Source organism: Rattus norvegicus, chromosome 6 (assembly GCF_036323735.1).
Source record: "Rattus norvegicus strain BN/NHsdMcwi chromosome 6, GRCr8, whole genome shotgun sequence".
NCBI lineage: Eukaryota > Metazoa > Chordata > Mammalia > Rodentia > Muridae > Rattus > Rattus norvegicus.
This window is the reverse complement of record NC_086024.1, coordinates 138,566,596-138,586,852: the sequence shown is the minus strand read 5'-3', so window position 1 is coordinate 138,586,852 and position 20,257 is coordinate 138,566,596. Positions and strand designations below refer to the sequence as shown.

The 20,257-nt window shown below is 39.7% G+C and overlaps 1 gene segment (V, D, J or C); it reads left to right on the top strand.

Moving 5' to 3' along the window:
* Window positions 1-1,888: 1,888 nt before the first annotated feature.
* On the top strand, window positions 1,889-2,465 carry LOC134479160 (Ig heavy chain V region PJ14-like). The segment is given in 2 exon segments: window positions 1,889-1,962; window positions 2,047-2,465. Coding segments are annotated over 2 exon segments (465 nt in total).
* Window positions 2,466-20,257: the final 17,792 nt, after the last annotated feature.

Here is a 20,257-nt window from a genome sequence, read left to right as displayed (position 1 = left end):
GGATCCAAATCTGAAATTTAAGATGATTACAAATAATGTGTGGCTTTATCATGAACTCATGCTTTTGCTAATGACTTTTTTTCTAGTAACTTTATTGTAGGTAGATTTATGGAAAGCAGCATTGTGGGACAGAATAGAGACACAGATTATCTCTGAAGTAACCAAAGACAAAAACACATGAATACATGGACTTACATCACATTCTCCAATATAGTATAGAAAGGTGCATTTATTTCTATGATACTCCTTTCCCAACTTTTGTAACCACAATGAAACTATCAGATAAACCCAAGATGAGATCGACTGAGAATAATGTCTGAAAAATATCCTCCTAACATTCAGAGGATCAGAAAAAGAGGAACACAGCACTAATACTGTTTGTAAATGACAATTAAATGGATGAGTTTCTCCCTAATGTGAATGGCCTGGACCACACCTGCTCAGAGTACAAATATCATGCACAAAAAATAAGAAAAACACAATGTGAGGACACCAAGGCCAAGTAATAGATCTACATTCTTGGAGTCCTAGCAAACAAACTGTGATAGCTCTGTACTTGTCTTCCCTGGTGTTTCCATTACCAAGGCATGAGGAGAAGCTCTCCAGTCTCTTACTCTCTATGGTGATCAACACTCCAAGGCATAAGGTTCCTCATGTTCATGCCTGTCCTCTGCTCCACTTTGCCTCATCACTGAGTGATCTCTGGCTTAACTTTCACTTCAGTTAACATAACAAGCTGGTGTCATGCTACTGATTTTTATGAGTTGTTATGAACAGTTAATGTTCCCTACATTCACCAATGGATAATCATGTTTAGAACATGTTTATGTGCTACAAGCTGAAACAAGAGACAAACAGAGATATATGAATGTACATTGATACAGAGAAACTGACAAAAATTAAGAGGTGTAAAGACTAGGTCCCAACTACAGTGTCCCTAAAGAGGAAGGCTGTCACTCAGCCTACTGACATAGGACCACATCAGTCTCTTGGATCTACTCTCAGATAAATCTTTGAAAGAAAATGGACTAAATATTTGTGAACTGCTTTCTTAAAAGTTATTTCTTCTTCTTCGGAAGTGATGAGATTAAGGAGAGTCCACAGAAAGTGTTTTCATTTTTAAAACATTTGATACCTCATATATCAAAAAGTATAAATATATAGTTGGAAAACAATTTGATGACTATTTGTCAGGTAATAATCATACAGTTTTTGCACAAAATTAAATAATCATCACTTCTATATTTTTATACTAAAAAATCAAATAATACGTACTTATCATACCGATATTTATTGTTGTCAACTTATGTGAAGATAACTTGAAAAGCAATCACAATACAAGACTATTTAAAGTCTGTGGTTTTGTATCTTTATTCTCAAACAGCCTGGTGAAGCAGGTGTCATTAATGCTGTTCTGAAGGCAATAATGAAATATAAAAATCTAAAATAAAAGGAAAGAAATGAATCCAAGGGAAAGAATTCCTGAGGGAAAAAACGAACCCCAAATCCATCCTACATCCTCTACTGCAATTTACAATAATATACTATTGCATTGAAGATAAAGTAACCAGTTTTACTTGTACTGTACGAAAAAGGATTCACCCATAAACCTACCCATCTCCTTGCCCCTTTCATTGCTTCCAAGGCCTGCACAATGTGACTAATTCTTTCTGTCTTTTATTTAGAATTGGAAATCCAAACATTAACAGGGAAAACTTCCTAAGTTTTTAACTCCATTTTTTCTAAGCACAAAGGTAATCTCAAGCACATGGAGAGGAAACTAGAAATTCTGCCCTGCACTTCCTTTTATCTTTTCAGGATCCTCCCTCGATGCAAAGCAGCCCTCAGGCTCAGACTGAAAGCCCAGGTCTAGCTGAGGAGACCTAAGTCCTTCTCACTAGAGCCTCCATCAAAACATGGCTGTCCTGGTGCTGTTGCTCTGCCTGGTGACACTTCCAAGCTGTAAGTGTTTCAGAGTTTCAGGAGAGGGACTCAGGCACTTAATCTATAGGATGAATGACTAATGGTGATGTTGCTTGTCCCCAGGTGTCCTGTCCCAGGTGCAGCTGAAGGAGTCAGGACCTGGTCTGGTGAAGCCCTCAGAGACCCTGTCCCTCACCTGCACTGTCTCTGGGTTCTCACTAACCAGCTATAGTGTAAGCTGGGTTCGCCAGCCTTCAGGAAAAGGTCCTGAGTGGATGGGAAGAATGTGGTATGATGGAGACACAGCATATAATTCAGCTCTCAAATCCCGACTGAGCATCAGCAGGGACACCTCCAAGAACCAAGTTTTCTTAAAAATGAACAGTCTGCAAACTGATGACACAGGCACTTACTACTGTACCAGAGACACAGTGAGGGAAGTCCAGTGTGAACTTGCACAAAAACTTCCTACAGGGATTCTTAGGACCAGCAGGGGGCGCAGAGGATCAACAAGTTCTTTCCAGAATCACTTCAAAATCTAGGAAGCTCTGCCCTATGATGTCTAAGCATGGCTTTTATGATTAAAGATATGGACTCTTTTTCCAGCCATGGAAATTCTCTAGAACATGATCTTCAGTGTCATAGTCTATTAACTTCTTGTTTCTTCAAACAATAGAAGAATCACTAAGTGGTTCTACAATCTAGCAGTGTAAAATAAGAACAAATTATTACGTTGATATTTTTGAAAATGACTCAGTGGATGAGAAAAGCCAGTGAGATTTGGTAATGTATTGTTTCTCCTATGACTTCAGTTTTAGTAACATTTGTACTGTTTACTTAAATGATATTTGAAATCAATTGCCTTCTTCTCTTCTAACATAAAGTTTTCAAGTACATGTCCAAAATTTAGTGATGAAACAATTAGCATTTTTAACACTAACTGATGGTATCTTCTTTCCATACATAAGGAACATAATACATGGCTATTAACTGTGGCCAACATCCAAACATATTATTATTGAGATTATCCTTTTCTTCTAATTGACTAGTCTTCTCATTCTACACTGTCTGAGCTATGATCTACTGTAAGACTGTGGGCACTGAGAGAAAATCTGCTAAGGTTGAGTTCCGGTTAGCAGCTACGGATGGCAGGACCTTTCCTTGTTCCTAGAAGCAGGCCCCTTTCACTTACCTGCATCCTTCCACATTGCCCTCCCCATAGGGATATTTGTAGCAGTCAGTCACTTAGAGGCAATAGCTCCAAGCACTTCCCCAGGTAAATGAGACACTCCAAACATCTCAGACCAAACCAATCAGAAGTATCCACTGTCAGACCCCCAATCTACCCCGGAAAGTTACACAAAGATCCTATCCAGAAGAAATAAACTGTGTGAGAATTACTTTGTCTTTTGAGAGATTCTGTCATAAGAGTTGTAACATCACCACCAAGAAAGAGAATTTCTCTCCTAAAATGCCTCCAGGAGCTCCCCTGTACTACAGTGGCCAGTGCAGCATCTTGGAACAACAGCAACTACGGTAGCAGTGGAGAGAGCAGCAGCAGAGGCCACGGAGTCCAAATAGGCTGTTCCCCTTTCTTGCTCATGAAATTTCACCTGTGCCTGAACCCTTCCATCTGCCCTGGCTGGAGATCTCTGTGAAGAGCCTCCAGTACACAGGCACATAATCAGCCTGCCTTAGTTTTATTTTTCCTCAGCTAAGTTTGTGGGTTCCATTTGAATAGATGTTTTGCTCTCTTGGAGCCCCTGTACCTGGTGACTTTTCCAAATTGTAAGTGTTTCAGGCTTTCAGGAGAGGAAAACATGCTTGACTCCTATGACATGTGTGACTGTTGGTGATGTTATATGACCCTGGGTGCCCTGTAGAGATTCAACTGATGTAGTCAGGACCCAACCTGCTATATCTCTCACAGAGCCTGTCTCTCAACTGCCCTATCTCTGACTTCTCATTAACCATCAAAGGTGTAAACTGGGCCCTCCAGCCTATAGGAAACGTTCTTCAGTGGATGCTAGCAATGTGAAGTAATGAAATCACATTATACAATTCAGACGTCAAATCCTGAATCAAAATCATCAGGGAAGCAACAAATAGTCGGGTTTGACTTGAAACTGAACAAAGTTTAAACTTAGGACACAGCCATCTATCTCTTGGCCAGAGAAACACTGAGTGGACTTCAGTATGAGCTTAAACAAAAAACCTCCTCCTTATGGAAAATGTTGGATCAAACAATTTGACAAAAGCTTGAAATGGCAAACACTACCTCTTTCTTTCATATGAAGAAAAATCATTAAATTTCAGGGGCTCTAGCTAAGATTCCATTTACATGCAGGCTAATTACTAAGACCAAAACCCAAAGTGATAGCACATGCTGACAAGTACTTGGAGCAAGAAGAAGACACTCCAATTCAAGTGGGAGTGAAAAGTAGTACAACCTCTCTCAAATTACATTTGGTTGTTTTACAAAAATCTGGGAATACTTATAACTCAATACCGAGCTATATCATCCCTGGGCATATAAACAAAGACCACCCACTATAACACAGGGACACTTGGTCAAGATTGTTCATAGCACATTTGTTCATAATAGCCAGAAACTTGAAACAACATAGGTGTCCCTCCACTGAAGAATGGATAGGAAATGTGAAACATCAGACAGTGTAATACTATTCTTATTAAAAACAATAACCTCATGAATTTTGCAGGCAAATTATTGGAACATGAGTATATCATGCTGAATAAGGTAACACAGAACCATAAAGCACTTACGATATGTACTCACTAGATTACACTAGTCATAATATGCAGGACAATCATGCTACAATCTAAAAGCACAAGTAACTGGATAGTAAGTTAGTCTCAAGGGATGATGCTCACTAAGAAGGGGAAATGAAATACTCAGTGGAGGTAGACAGAGGGAACTGCGTAGAGAGAAGAGATGAGGAGAGGGCAGAGGATACCAATCAGTTCTAGGGAGATAGAGGCAAGAAATGGCTAGGAATGAGAATGTAAATATGCACGGTGGTGTTGGGGGCATCTATGTTTCCTAACTAGAGCTGTAGGACAGGAGAGTACATGGGACGTCTATGACCGTAACCCCAGCTGAGATTCCTACCAGCCGGGATATACAGACTGAAGTGGCCACCTCTTGTACCATGACAGGACTTCAAAAGGAAGGATGGGGACTTCATTAACCCATAAAAGTTGTCTTTCCACTGAGATTAACACAATTGTCTCCTGAGAGGCTTCCTCCAGCTGGATACTGAGGCAGATGCAGGGTCAAACAGACTGGGTACCAACAACAGAGCATACAGGAGACAGACCTAGACCCTCTATATATCTGTAACAAATACACAGCTTGGTCCTCATGTGTGTCCCCTAAAACGTGGAACAGTCACCGTTATGGTCTCTACTGCCTATCATTGGATTCCTTTCCCCACACCCGAACTGCCTTGTTGAGCCTAGGTAGGAGAAGATGTGTCTAGTCCTGCAGAGACAAGGCACCCCAGGGTGGGGTAGTATGCAAGGGTAACTCTCTTATCAGAAGAGAAGGGGAAAGGGCAATGTGGGGAGGGATGTGTAAGGGCAAGATTGGGAAGAGGGGAGAAATGAAGCTGTCATTGAGATGTAAATTGAAAATAAGTAAATAAGCAAGTAAACAATCAATTAAATAATGCAGACAGGGATGCTTGTCTGTAGTAGAAGAGTAGAGCCAATAGATCGGAGCTGCCCTCAAAACTCTCTTCCCTTAAATATATATATTGTGATTATATTTTATTTGAAAAATTGAAGTACACAGCAGTTGTTGTGTTTATAAAAAGATAAAAGGTGAGAGAAGGAATGTTTTGGTGGATGAATGGTAAGGTATAGGGTTAGGGGCTAACTCCTCAGGCACATACTAAGGCATTATTTCCCTCTGAGGGACCAGCCTCTATAAGGTGTAGTATAGAATAAACTTTGCTTAGGGCATAGCAGGGGGAGTAAAGAGGGTAGTAGAAAGAAAGGCAGAGAGAGAGAGAGAGAGAGAGAGAGAGAGAGAGAGACAGAGACAGAGACAGAGACAGAGACAGAGACAGAGACACAGAGAGACAGAGAGACAAAGAGACAGAGAGGGGGGAGGGGGAGGGATGGAGGGAGGAGAGAGGAAGAGAGGGGGAGGGAGGAAAGGAGAGGGAGAGAGAGGGGGGAGAGAGACAGAGAGACAGGGAAAGGGAGGGAGAGAGAGGGAGAGAAACAGAGATAGAGGCACAGACACATATACACAGAGACAAACACACAGAGAGAGTAGATGAGTGGAGAAATAAAGGATGTCCTTGAGCACTAGAGAAGACTGGACTGAATCAGGAGAAAATGGGGATGGAGCACGAGGACAGAGTGAGAGCAATAAGTCAAGAACAAGAGAGAGCTGAGTAGGCAAGCAGCCCCTTTTTTAGTGAGTCAGGCATATCTGGCTATTGTCAGGTAACTCTGGGGCGGAGCTTAGACAAAATGCTAAGAGTTGTCTTATTTTTCTTCTAAATCACACTTTTATCACATGTCTGAGAAGTGAGTCTCTAAGATAAAACATAGACTACAATAAAGAGAAGAGAGACATAGTACTCTCTTAGGCACACAACTTTCTGTCTTCTGTTGTACTCTAACTAACTGGGATCCTTCCTTTCAGTCAGAGAATGTGGACAGAAGAGGATTCATAAAGTCATCATCTCCAATAACAACAGAAATGGAATTTAAATTCTAAGTGAAACACTCCTGATAATCAATATATTAGAACATTTGAAAATGAGTGAAAAGAAGTGTTGCCTGGTTGGAGAGAAAGGGGTCCCTCTTCCCTATGAACATTAGCGTGATTCTATTCAAGTTTGGCATAAAATATGCAGGATTCCATGGATTTCGAAATAGCAACCATGTGACATATAAATCTCCTGTATGGCGCTTACCTAGGAAGCGCAAGGCCCTGGGTTCGGTCCCCAGCTCCGAAAAAAAAAAGAACCAAAAAAAAAAAAATCTCCTGTATGGTTGTACCCTGTTGACAGGTAATGACATTTGAAATATATTTTTGCACTTCGAAGTTCATTTCTTGATCTCACAGTCACACTGTCTCTCACTGCTAGGATCTCTGTCAGGAGGCATGAGGCGTGAAGTCAAAGGAAGACACTCTCACTGAATGGTGCTTGTATCTCACATATACCTATGGTCCTCTTCCTACGTGATATTGTCATAGAACTAGTCCTTGAGGGACAGAAGGTACCTCAGTCAGATTGTTAAACATAATTTCCTGAGGTACTATGTGAATTCAAGGATGTCTACTTACTAGCATGCATTTTATTGGTTTGATTTTATGAGTTTACATGTGGGCAAACATGATGAAACCACTATACTGCAAGAGAGAAAAACATTCATTGCTTTCCTGAAGTTCCTGTCAAGGGGTTGAGGATTTAGCTCAGTGGTAGAGCATTTGCCTACCAAGTGCAAGGCCCTGGGTTCTGTCCTCAGCCCCGTAAAAAAATAAAAAAAAATAAAAATAAAAAAAAACTCATTGGGCTGAAGTTCCTGTCAATATTTCCATATGTGATCAAGTGACTCTGTATGCAGAAAATATACTGACAATCTTTATTTATTTATTATATGGCAGGATGAGTTCTCCTGACATTTTCCCCTGACCTAGGATAGAGGTTTAATGTATTTTTCTATTGTAAGAAAAACTTTCTTATTGCTTTGTTTTCTAAACTCAAGATTTATTGCCTCATACCTTTGATTTCAGAAGGCCTATGTCTCCAAGGTTTGGGAATACATGGTATGTAACATCTTTGTATCCGACAACCTTTAATAATTAAAAGATTTTAACACATGCACTTAAGAAAAAGTTATGGTTGTTGTTATCTTCCCCAACAGAAATCCTACAATTGTCCTATAGCCCTTTAAAACCCAGTGAATGCCGTGGATCCTCTTCAGTAGCTGTACCAATAGTGGTTCCCGAAATCATCATTCAATGTCTGCTCAGTGTCTTCTATTTCTGTCCCTGGTCCCCATTCATTTAGGAATCCACATGTAGACATTGTCAAAGGTCCTCTATTTATCCCACTAATCTAGGAAACAGCAAAATAAAAGACCTTGGTCTTTAGCTCCCAGCACTTTTTCTCTATGGTTCTCACACAGCCCCACGTGCCACAGCCACACATGCCAAAGCTGCACATATCACACACTCAATATTCTGTACCTTATTTCACAACCCTTTATCTGTAGTTATCTTTTCACCATTCAGGGACACTTCACTTGCCCCTTGGGGTGAGAAACTCCAAGATGTAAATTGGCACCTCCTCCTGGTTCCTATCCTGTTCTCCAAAACAAGCAATGAAACCAACTATTACCTACACCTCTTACACTGGTTCATTATTGTTTCCTTGGCATGTTCACAAAAACCGTATACAACCTCAGGTCTCTGTACCTCTTTGTCCAGACACCTGTCTCTCCTCTCTCTCTCTCTCTCTCTCTCTCTCTCTCTCTCTCTCTCTCTCTCTCTCTCTCTCTCTATGTTTGAATATGTGCAACTGCAATGTTGGTTCTATTATCATGGTTTAAAAATTCCTTGTAATATGGTGTAGTAAAATTTAAAAAAGAAAAAAGAAAACCTTCTTTACCATTGCCTTTACTGAGGATTGCCTTACGTATCCACCCTTATATTTTGCAGCATATATCTTAACATTTTCTTTGGGGATTTATTGTCTTTAGACAATTCAGCCATCTAGTAGACACCTTTTTTCTAAGATCTGAAGAATTGTATACTCCACGTGTATAAGTTTAATATGTTTATGTCTCTATCCTATTTTCCCCTTCAACATCCCCATACCTTTGCCAACTGCATATCTCAACTCAACGACTCTCAACATCATGGCATTTTTATCCCAAAAATGCTGCCCATATGTGCATGTTTGTAAAGGCAAGCATTGCAGCATAGAAAATCAATGAATGACAACATTGTGCTCTTCTCCATGAAATCTATATAAAGCAGTGCCTCACTAAGACAGAAGACCTGGAAAATACTTACAAAGTCTATATTAGGTTATGATTGGCTTGGTTTCAGGTGGGATTTACACAGAAAACAGCCATCATATGTGCATGGATTGGATAGGCAGGTCCTGTTCACAAGACATTATTTCACAGTACTTAACCCCAAGTTTCACATGTTTAATTTTCTCTACATCCTTTTAATTCATGCCCTCTGAGCCTTGGAGGAATTTAAAGGTGACTGTAAAATATTACCTCAAACAATAAAACAAAGCCTTGAGAAGACAAAAACAGCCTGTTTCATACGCAAAACATTCTTTGGGTGCCTGCAGTTGTGAATTCTGTTTTGTAGCATTAGGAACTAGAATCGTAAGAAAGGGCCACAGCTTATGCATAGGTCACAGATGACCAAGGACAAGGGAATATTGGTGATGTGAAAGCAAAATTGAAGTGTGGTACGCGGAACCGAATTGGGAGGACTGAAACAAGGGAAATGATTAAATATGACAAAGGCACCCTAAAAGATAATTAAATCCACAGGTATATGGAGTATGCTAACTGGAGAAAATAAAAACTAATATAATACAACATAAAACAGTCACATGTTAAATGGTATACACATGCAGAGAGAAAATGTTGGAGGGGGGACTTTAAAGGAATAAATTAATAACTTCAGAATGAAAAATGAGTGAGTTTGCTGCATATATGCATCTGTCTCCATGACCAATTTTGAGTCTTAGACAGTCTCTACAATGTCTAATTTAGAAATATATATAAAGCCTAAGGACAGTATTCTGTCATGAAGAATTAACTTTCAGAAAAAAACGCAGTGTTCTTGTCACAAAAATGACTTCTGCTACCATATCCTTACAGGAGTAACTGTTTCCAAAAAACACAATTGGGAGAAGCCATGTCCTGCTCAGGTATTGGAAAAGACTGAGCACATATGTAGAAACACAAGTATGTATGGGGCTGTTTAATTACATATTTATACTAAAGAATCCTGACTATGAAAAGAAAACTTCTGTGCACAAGGACAAAAGAAAACTAAGTGTAATATGGTGAATCTTTACCAAAAGAAAATGTGAATATGAAACCACGACACTTAGTCAAACTCTGTAACTGACATCCATATCCTTAATATCATATATCTGCTATGAGCACTGTTTTCAGCACAGGTGTAACTCCATAGCATGTTTTAGCAGTAAGATATGCAAATAATTCTTCTCTATGCCCATGAAAACCAGCCTGTCCTGACCCTGCAGCTCTGACGGAGGAGCCCAGTCCTGGACTCTGAGGTTCTCCCACTCAGTAATCAGTACTGAAGCACTGCACAGACTCCTCACCATGGACATCAGGCTCAGCTTGGCTTTCCTTGTCCTTTTCATAAAAGGTAATTGATAAAAGTGTGATTATCTCTGTTGTGTGCACATGAGAATAAGAAAATTATTTTGTTTTGTTGTGTTAGTGATGGTTTTCTAACCAGTATTCTCTGTTTGCAGGTGTCCAGTGTGAGGTGCAGCTGGTGGAGTCTGGGGGAGGCTTAGTGCAGCCTGGAAGGTCCATGAAACTCTCCTGTGCAGCCTCAGGATTCACTTTCAGTAACTATGACATGGCCTGGGTCCGCCAGGCTCCAAAGAAGGGTCTGGAGTGGGTCGCAACCATTAGTTATGATGGTAGTAGCACTTACTATCGAGACTCCGTGAAGGGCCGATTCACTATCTCCAGAGATAATGCAAAAAGCACCCTATACCTGCAAATGGACAGTCTGAGGTCTGAGGACACGGCCACTTATTACTGTACAACAGACACAGTGAGTGAATGTTACTGTGAGCTTAAACACAAACCTCTTGCAGGATACTAGTGACCAGCAGGGGGCACAAGGAGCACAGAAAGCATCCAGTTACTGAGTGTTAATTTATGTAGAAAGACCTGGAACAAAGTAAGGCTGGGACCCCTTAGTGTCTAGGTTGCCTCTCTACAAGGATTCTCTCTCCAAGTGATCTTGTAATAACCCTTGAAGTAGACAAATGTTTATTTGATTTTCAGTTTTCTTGTTTAATATGTGCTTTGTATTCATTGTATTCATTTATTTATATGTTATGGAGGGTTTTTTTGTCTCTGTTTGCCTCTCTGTCTCCTCAAGGCTCTGTTCATATATTTCTGATGCTTCTCTCTCTCTCTCTCTCTCTCTCTCTCTCTCTCTATCTCTCTCTCTCTGTGTGTGTGTGTGTGTGTTTGTGTGTGTGTGTGTGTGTGTGTGTTGAGATGGTTGAGATGTCTTTTTCTATCCATCTACACAATAACATTGAAATAAAGTCCATCACTAAGCCTGTACTTCATCACTAGGCATGGATCACAGTATATTGCTAGACTGCTTGGTTACAAAGTCCCAATATTACACTGTCTTCACATCTGAGAAGAAGGCTTTCTGATTGGCTACCTACCAAACTGAACTATTTTGTAGTTAAGGAGACTAAACAAAAATCTTCCTCCTGGTGTGGTAAGAACTTAAAGCACAAAATTATACCTATACTCCCATTAAAGATGACTTTCAATGTAGGATAAACTGTGGCTTGAACAAAAGGCAGAACATCATGTAAGGAAGACAAGAATCTGTTTGAGGACCTTGGTTCAGATCCCCCAAAAATAAGGAACACATGAGAGTGTGGAAATAGAGAGTCTGTAACATTCCCTTCACAGTACACTGTATGGTTTTCAGGATAGAGTCAACATGGGAAACAAACAGGGCCTGTGACCCATTAAGAAGATGACTTTCTGTCTCTCCATAAATATCACAAATATCATATGACATGGACCCAACACAGACCCAGCTTGTGTTGTCAGTAATAAAAATGTGTGTGAGGCTCCAGAATTGAGAAATGAGGTCAATGTAAATAGTAATACTTACTGAGCTTCAGAAAGTCCTACACAGGTACTATTCCACCCAAAGAGTAACATTTCATAGTTCTTTCTCTGTACTTGTTACGGTTTGGTTTGTATAGTTCACCAAGAATTTAACTGAACAGTTAATTTTTTGTATTTAACACATTAATCTACTCTCCTTCCCTCAGGTTTCTAAGGATTTTCTTTATGCTTTTGTCCAAGAAACATGATGTAAATGATGATTGGTTCATTCTGAGTTGGTTTTCCACATCAGAAGTCAGGTGAGGCATTTAGAATCTTAATATAACATACTTGTCAATGGCATTCTGGTCATATGCTTGGTGTCATCATAAAAGAAAATTAGGTTCTGTGGTGATACCACCCTGAAACATTAGATCCCCAAGAGAGTAGGAAAGTATTAGACACAAGGGAATGATTATTGTTCAAAGCATGAGGTAACCTTGGAAACTGTGTATGATTGTCAGATTGTCATTGAGTTGTAATGCCTGTGATAGTGGCATAGCTGGGAGTGCAGCACATTGGTTTCCTGTGAGTTCTGTAGAAATAAAAGAAATACTCTCTATTTCCTGGTTTACCAAATTAGCATAGACTAAAAGATGCTGTCAGGTACCACCACTGGTGCCTCAACAGAGTGATTCTATATTCTCTGTCCTGCTCTGCCACCATCAATTCCATTCACCTGTGTGATGACGCTTTCTGAAAGGGAGATGAGGCTTTAACATCATGTCCACAAGGAACTCACAGCTATAACTACAGTAGTGAATGACTGGATAACTACAAACTGTGGTCCAGACCAACCAATGATGCTCAAGACTGACAAGATTTCTGATTTCATCTCAATCTCCATCACAACTTGATTAGCAGTTTGTAAATTTCTTTGGTTATTGAAGTCTTCTCAGAGCCAAACGCCGAAGTTCTTATACTTTTTGTACATTTGTAAAGTAAGTGTATATATGTGCACAACAATGCAGAGGAAGTGGGCATGGGAACCACAGAACACAGGGTAAAATACTCCAGCACTTAAGCAAATGAAAAGAGGAGATAAATGTCACTGAACCGCTGAATTTCTACAAATGCTATAGCAATAGGGCTGAGCTGTCTAAAATATATAAAATATCACCACTGCCCCCAAAACACTGCCTGGAATATGTCCCTTTCAATCTTATTCACTGGGCATAGGATTGCTAGAATGTGGCTTCATCGCAAATGTTTAATTCACTGCTATTTTTCAAGTTGTTACATCACTTCACTCTGGGTTACTTTTCAGAACATCCTATTTGCACACAGGGGAAGCATCAACATAGTGACATGTCATGAGAGTCTTTAAATGTATATACATCATCTAGGTGAGGAGTACAAGAATTTTTGTTGCTTGTTTCAGATCTGTGATTGATGAACTAAATACAGAGTAATTTTTGTTGTTTCTTTATGGTCTGTGCACACCCAGACAAAATAAGAAACATGTATCTGATGAGGAAGGAGGCTCTTGAAGTGGCCACACTCTGAGATCACCTGCTGCCAAATAACTTTGAAAATACCAGGTTCAATATATTGTCAGACATCTATGAGTACTTTATGCAACAATTCAGGAATACAACTGTCAGGACCGCTAGGATATAACACTGAAGTCCATCGAACATTAGTCACACAGATTTTCCTGTGCTTTCAATAAAGAGAACATATTTGGAACACCATCTTTACTTTGTATGCTGATCCTTATGCACTGCCTCATGTCTCTAGTTTCCTGCCCTATCTGTATTCTAGTTCTGATTTCTTTTTCTAATTAACAGGAATGTAGAAGGGTTGCCCAAGTGAATATTTTCACTTCAAGTTTATTTTTCGCAGTGTTTCATCACCACAATTTTAATCCCCAGTAAAAGCAGGGATTCTCCTGCAGATATGGAATGTCCAAGTTTTGATAAAATATCAAACTCAAGCCATTAGCAGGCCATTATCCTGTTTAGTTCATATACAGCAATAGAATGTAATACTCATTTTCAACAATTTTATTAAGCTACTCCATACTAGGATCTTCAAAAGAAAAAAAAATGAAACCTATATGAAACGTCTATCTTATGTAAGGAAAATATGAATAATCTAGGTAAATGAAATAAAGAGAAGAGAAAGCTGGGTCGTGGAAGACCAGCTGATGAATGTGGATTAGAGAGTCAAACATCTCTAAGCCATCTTGTTTCACCATCAGTGAGGTACATAGAGAGGCAGATGCTCACAAACAACCATTGAACTAGGTTCAAATTGGAGGAGATAGAGAATGAACTTAGGTAACTAAGGGGGTTGCAACGCCATAGGAAGAACAACAATATCAACATACCAGACAACCCAGAAGAGAAGGCCTTGTTAAGCATCTAACAGAAGAAAGGCCCTTGGTCGTGTGAGGTGTGATTCCCCAGTACAGGAGAATGCAAAGGCAAAGAGGCAAAAGGTATTTGGTGGATGTGTTGGGGAGCAAACTCAAGGAGGCAGGGTTTGGAGGCATGGGATGGATTTTTCTGGAGGGAAAACCAGGAAAGGGAATAATATTCAAAATGTGAAAAAAGAAAATATCCACTAAAGGAAATAAAAAAGGGAAACAGTAAGCATTAAAAAGAAAATTTTCAAGAGAGGAATACTAAATGGTCAAGAATCCCTTAAAGAAATATTCAACATCCTTAGTCATCAGAAAAATGCAATGCAACATACCATGTGATTACATGCTACCCTTATCAGAATTGCTAAGATCGAAAACTCAAATGATAACACATACTGGTAAGGATTCACAGCATGAGGAAAAAATCATCCTTTGCAAGTGGTAATGTAACAAGTACAAAATTTTTAGAAAATATATTTGAGGGTTTCATAGAAATCTTGGAATAGTTCTACATCAAGATCATGCTATACCATACCTGGGTATAATCCCAAAACACCCCCCGCTGTAGGGACATTTGTTCAGCTATATTGACAACAACATTATTTGTAATAGCGAGAAAACTTGAAACAAATAGATATAGATGTCCCTGAACTGAAGAATAGATTAAAAATGTTTAATAGCTATAAATAGAATACTGTTCAGGTATTACAAAGACATCATGAAATTTGCAGGAAAATGGATGGGACTTAAGAATCATGCTGAGTGGTGTAGTCCAGAGCCAAAAACACCTATATAATATGTATGCATTTATAAGTATACATTAGTCAAAAAGTACAGGACAACCATTCCACAATCAAAAGACCCAAAGTAGTTGAATATTAAACAGGTCCCACAGGAGGATTCATGAATCTCACTCAAAATGTAAATAAGTCAGCTGAGGTGAATGGAGAGGATGAAGTGTGTAGGAGAGGAGGAGAGAAGGGATTTGGCGATGGCAATCAAGTGTGAGAAGGAGGCTAGAGAGATGGCTGGAAATTAGAATAAAAATCTGCTGTAGTAGAAGGGTGCCTCTCTAGTAACTAGCTAGAGGTCTGGGCCAGAATAGTATATGTGAAGTCTATGGGGGTGATCTAGCTGAGATTCCTATCATAAGGCGATATAGAAACTGAAGTGGATAACCCTTGTAGCCTGGCAGTGCTTACAGAAGGGGGATTGGCACATTACTTCAACCACAAAATCTTCCACCCATATTTTGACTTGCCTACAAGATGTGCAGGGGCCATAGCAAAACTGCCTCCTGGGTGACTTCATCCAGCAGTAGATGGAGGCAGATGTACAGCCAAACACAATGCAAATCCCAGGGGCTCTTGCCATAGAGTGAGGGATAAAAATGAGCAAGTTGGAAGTGTCCAGACTCCACAGGAAAACGAATAGAGTCAAATATCATGGACCATTTGGGTGTCTATACAGCCTGGGCCACCAACCAGGGGGCATGCAGGAGCCAAACGTAGACCCCATAATATTTGAGCAAATGTGCAAAATAGAAGCTCCCACTTAGCTAGAAGATCCTTTTCCAATAAGGGTACAGGACATGTTGGCACTTCCAAAGAGAAATGGGTGAGAGGTTCACACCCTAAAAATGCAACTAAGTGTTGGGGTCTGGTGAGGAAGGTCAGGTTGTCCTCCTACCTTGACAATAGGAAATAAGATGAAGTGGGCCCCAAAACTCCATAAGGATTGAGTAAGTGACCCCAGTGTCAAGAAAAAAAATATGGGCCACTCACATAGCATGATGACTATCCAGAGCTCCCTAGTGATGGCAGTGGTCATGTCAAGCAGGCTCAGGCCACTTAAGTTGCCCATAGCTAAGCCTAGGAGATCAGCTGGAGCATTATCTGAGTCTGATGTCCCTCTGTCCTGCCCAACATGAGGGCAATCGACAGCCCAATGGCCCTCCTGATGGCACCTAGGACATGGTTCCATTGGCTTGCAGAAGTTAGGACAAGGCTTCACCAAATGACTTTGTTGACCACATTTGTAGCAGGAGCCCGGTAGTCTCTGAGCCTGAAAAGACAAGGAATCCATGACAATAGCTTGGGCTTATCACAGAACTTATGCCAGCATATGGTATTTTTGTCTCATATCCTCCTTATCTCTCTGAAGGTACACTCTGAGGGCCAGGGCCAAAACATTTGTCTGTGGAGTTAGGGTCCCCTCTCCAGGTTTCTAAGCTGGGGTTGCTCTGGGAAAAGAAGTAGGTCATCAGAGGTTGCTAACCTTCTGGGTTTTCAGAATCCAGATTAGTGTATTATAATAAAGCCTTTGTGAGGCATTAGGAAAATTGAGATGGGTTTTCCTGTTTTTCCTGGATGACCTCTGCGAGATTTTCAAATTTTACTGGATGTAAGGCTGCCCTATGGAAACTGCCAGGAGGCAGGTTACGAATCTATCTCTGGCTAAAATGTCACCTTCAGAATTATAATTCTATTTGGGGTCTTGGTCAGTTACCACCACAAATGCAGTTGGATATAATCCATCTGTTTGATGCACCTGGTCTGCATGTATTCTCACCTGCTCCAAAACTCACCTGCCTTTGTCAGGAAGTAAACTATTGGTAAGGAGTATATGTACATTGTGGAAAGACAAGCTATAAGATTAAGGTTCTGAACCTTCTTTAGTAAAGGCACAGGAGTTAGAGGTATAGGGACCCATTCTACTTTCTATCTGAGAAAGTTCATTAATGAGAAAGGAACATGTACACAGACAGGGCCATCTTTCAGCTCTTTCCTTAAAGGAAAGAACAGTGCTTGGTCAGGTGTCCCTGGCATTGAAGGATTTGGGGGTTTGTCTACAGGCTTGGAGCAGCTGATGGGAGTGGTGAAGATAGGTACCAATTCGGGGCAGTTGCATTATAGTTGCCTGAAGCTGTCACAGGAGGAGGGGATGCATCTGGAGAGGTTGAGCAAGGAGGGTCTTGGGTAGCATGGTGAGAATGAAAAACTGAGGTGGTGCTTTGGGTTATTCAAGATGTGGAAACAGGCCTGCTGCAGAATGGAGGCAGTTTGTTAGCTGGATTGAGAGTTGTAGCTTCATCTGGTGGAGGTTCCATGGCTAAGAGAACTAGGGTTGGGGAAACAAGAGGAACACAGGAAGGGGTTGGAGCAAAGATAGTTAAATGACTGCTCACAGATGACCTTTTTCATTTTACCAGACCACTGGTAGTATGTATGAGTGCCCTCTCTTTTATTTCTCATTCAGTAATGGGAGTTAAGCTGATGGTGGAGCTCTTGTGTAGCATTGGTAAGACCTTAATTCAAAGGGTAATGTTGCAAAAATGCATCCCTCATTTTAATTAAGAAATATAACTTTAGAAAAATCACTAGTCGCTGTTAAAGATGAGGCCTCTGTTTCATCTAAGAGATCAGCTCATTTTTCACGTTCATACACTAAAATGAGTTAATCTCATGTCATGAGAGGGAATAGCTGTCCCTAGGTTAGGAAGTACAGATATAAAAAGGTTGAGGTGAAACAAAGCCACAATGGATCCCAAGAGTTCAGATCATGTGATAAGCCATCCCACCCGCTTCTCAGCTACGTGCTGAAGGTTAACTGAGATACTCATTCTAGGAGCATGTGCCGTACACCTGAGTAATCTTCATTCTTAGATTTTATTATCACACCTTACACATACTAATAAATATTGTAATCTGTAACACAAATATATACATAATATAATTATTTTTAAAAGTGAAAATGTACTGACAAACACAGGTTTTTAAATCTCTCTTTCTCAATATGAACGAATGCAATCAGACCAATCCATTGAATATTCATAAAAGGCTGTATGTTATATGATTGAGCAAATACCAATTAAATTGGTATTCACGTTTGAGATTTATAGTAGTAAACAAGTGACTGAAGAAAGACATTAGTAAGGACCTGTCAACGATGGCTCTGAGGGTACCTGGAAGAGAATGGGTTACAAGAGTCGCGAAGAAGGACGCCAAGACAAGAGTCTGATCAAGGCAACAATTTTATTTTTCCCAAGGCTGAATTTATACCATAACAGGGGTGACAGAGGGAGGTGGGAAGTAAGAAACATTTATGCAGGCCAAGGACACAGTATTCCTGTGGTCAGCTAATGTCAACAGGATGTTGGTTTTTCAGAAAGGTTACAGGTTTGTCATATTTTTTATTAGTCAGCAGGATGTTGGTTTTTCAGAAAGATTACAGATCATCACATTGGGCATCTCGAAGTCAGATATATTTCTCAGCAAGTCAGAGCTTTATCATATCATTCTTCATCCTGACCACTAGATATGTATTAGTCTTCTGCAAGCTGCTGGGGATTTTCCATGAACTCAGTCATTCTTAACTCTAATCATAATAATAACATCAATAATGGAGGGTTTCAAGGGCATCGCTCCCAACAAGGATCCACCTCTGGAATTTAAGACAACTATAAATCATGTGTGGATTTATCATGAACTCATGCTTTTGCTAATGACTTTTTCCTAGTAAGTTTATTGTAGAGAGATTTATTGAAAAGCAGTATTATGGGACAAAATAGGGACACAGATTATCTCTGAAGTAACAAAAGACAAAAACACATGAATAAGTGGACTTAAACCACATTCCCTAATATATATATAGAAAGGTGCATTTATTTCTATGATACTCCTTTCCAAATTTTTGTAACCACAGTAAAAATATGAAATTCAAGATGAGACCTACAAGAAGAAAATCTGAAAAATAGCCTCCTAACCCTCAGAGTATCAGAACAAGAGGAACACAGAACGAATACTGTTAATGACCATTAAATGGATGGTTTTCTCTCTAATGTGACTGGTCTGCACCACAGCTACTCACAGTACAAACATTATGCACAAAGAAATAAGAGAAACAAAATGTGGGGACTCCAAGGCCAAGTAATAGATCCACAATCTCTGAGTCCTAGCAAGCAGATTGTGGTAACTCTGTCCTTCTCTTCCCTGGTGTTCCCATTACCAAGGCATGAGGAGAAGCTCTCCAGTCTCTTCCTCTCTATGGTGCTCAACACAAGGTTCCTCATGTTCATGCCTGCCCTCTGCTCCACTTTGTCTCATCACTCAGTGATCTCTGGCTTACCTTTCACTTCACTTAACATAAAAAAATGGTGTCAGTCTACTGATTTTTATGAATTGCTATGAACAGCTGACCTTCCCTTCACTCACCAATGGATAATCATATTTAGAATACATTTATTTGCTACAAACTGAAACAAGAGACAGTGAGATATAAAAGTGCATTGATACAGAGAAATGGACATAAATCTAGAGGTGCAAAGACTAGGTCCCAACTACAGTGTCCCTAAATAGGAAGGCTAAGTCACTCAGCCAACAGACATAGGACACATGTCAGTCTCTTGGATCTACTCTCAGATAAACCTTTGAAACAAAATGGACTAAATATTTGTGAACTGCTTCCTTAAAAGTTATTTCTAGAGGCATGATGATACTAAGGTGAGTCCACAGAAAGTGTTTTGTAAAACAGTTGATTCCTCATATATACAAAGGTATAAATGCATAGTTGGAAAACAATTTCATGACTATTTTCTAAGTAATAACTGTACAGATTTTTACACACAATTGAATAATCATTACTTTTATATTTTATACTAAAACAAATGCAAATAATGCATACTTATCCTACTGATATTGATGGTTGCCAAATTATGTGAAAATAACTTGAAAATCAATTGCAATACAAGGCTATTTAAAGTCTGTAGTTTTGCTTCTTTACTCTCAAACCACCTGGTGATGCAGGGGCCACTAATGCTGTTCTGAAGGGAATAATGAAATAGAAAAACCTAAAAGTATAATAATAGAAAAGAATTCAAGAGAAAGAATTTCTGGGGGGAAAACGATGGTCAATTCCATCCTACACCCTCTAGTGCAATTTACAAAGATATAGGATTGCATTGAAGATAAGGTAACCTATTCTACTTGTATTGCATGAATAAAAATCCACCTACTGTAAACCTCCCTATCACCCACCCCT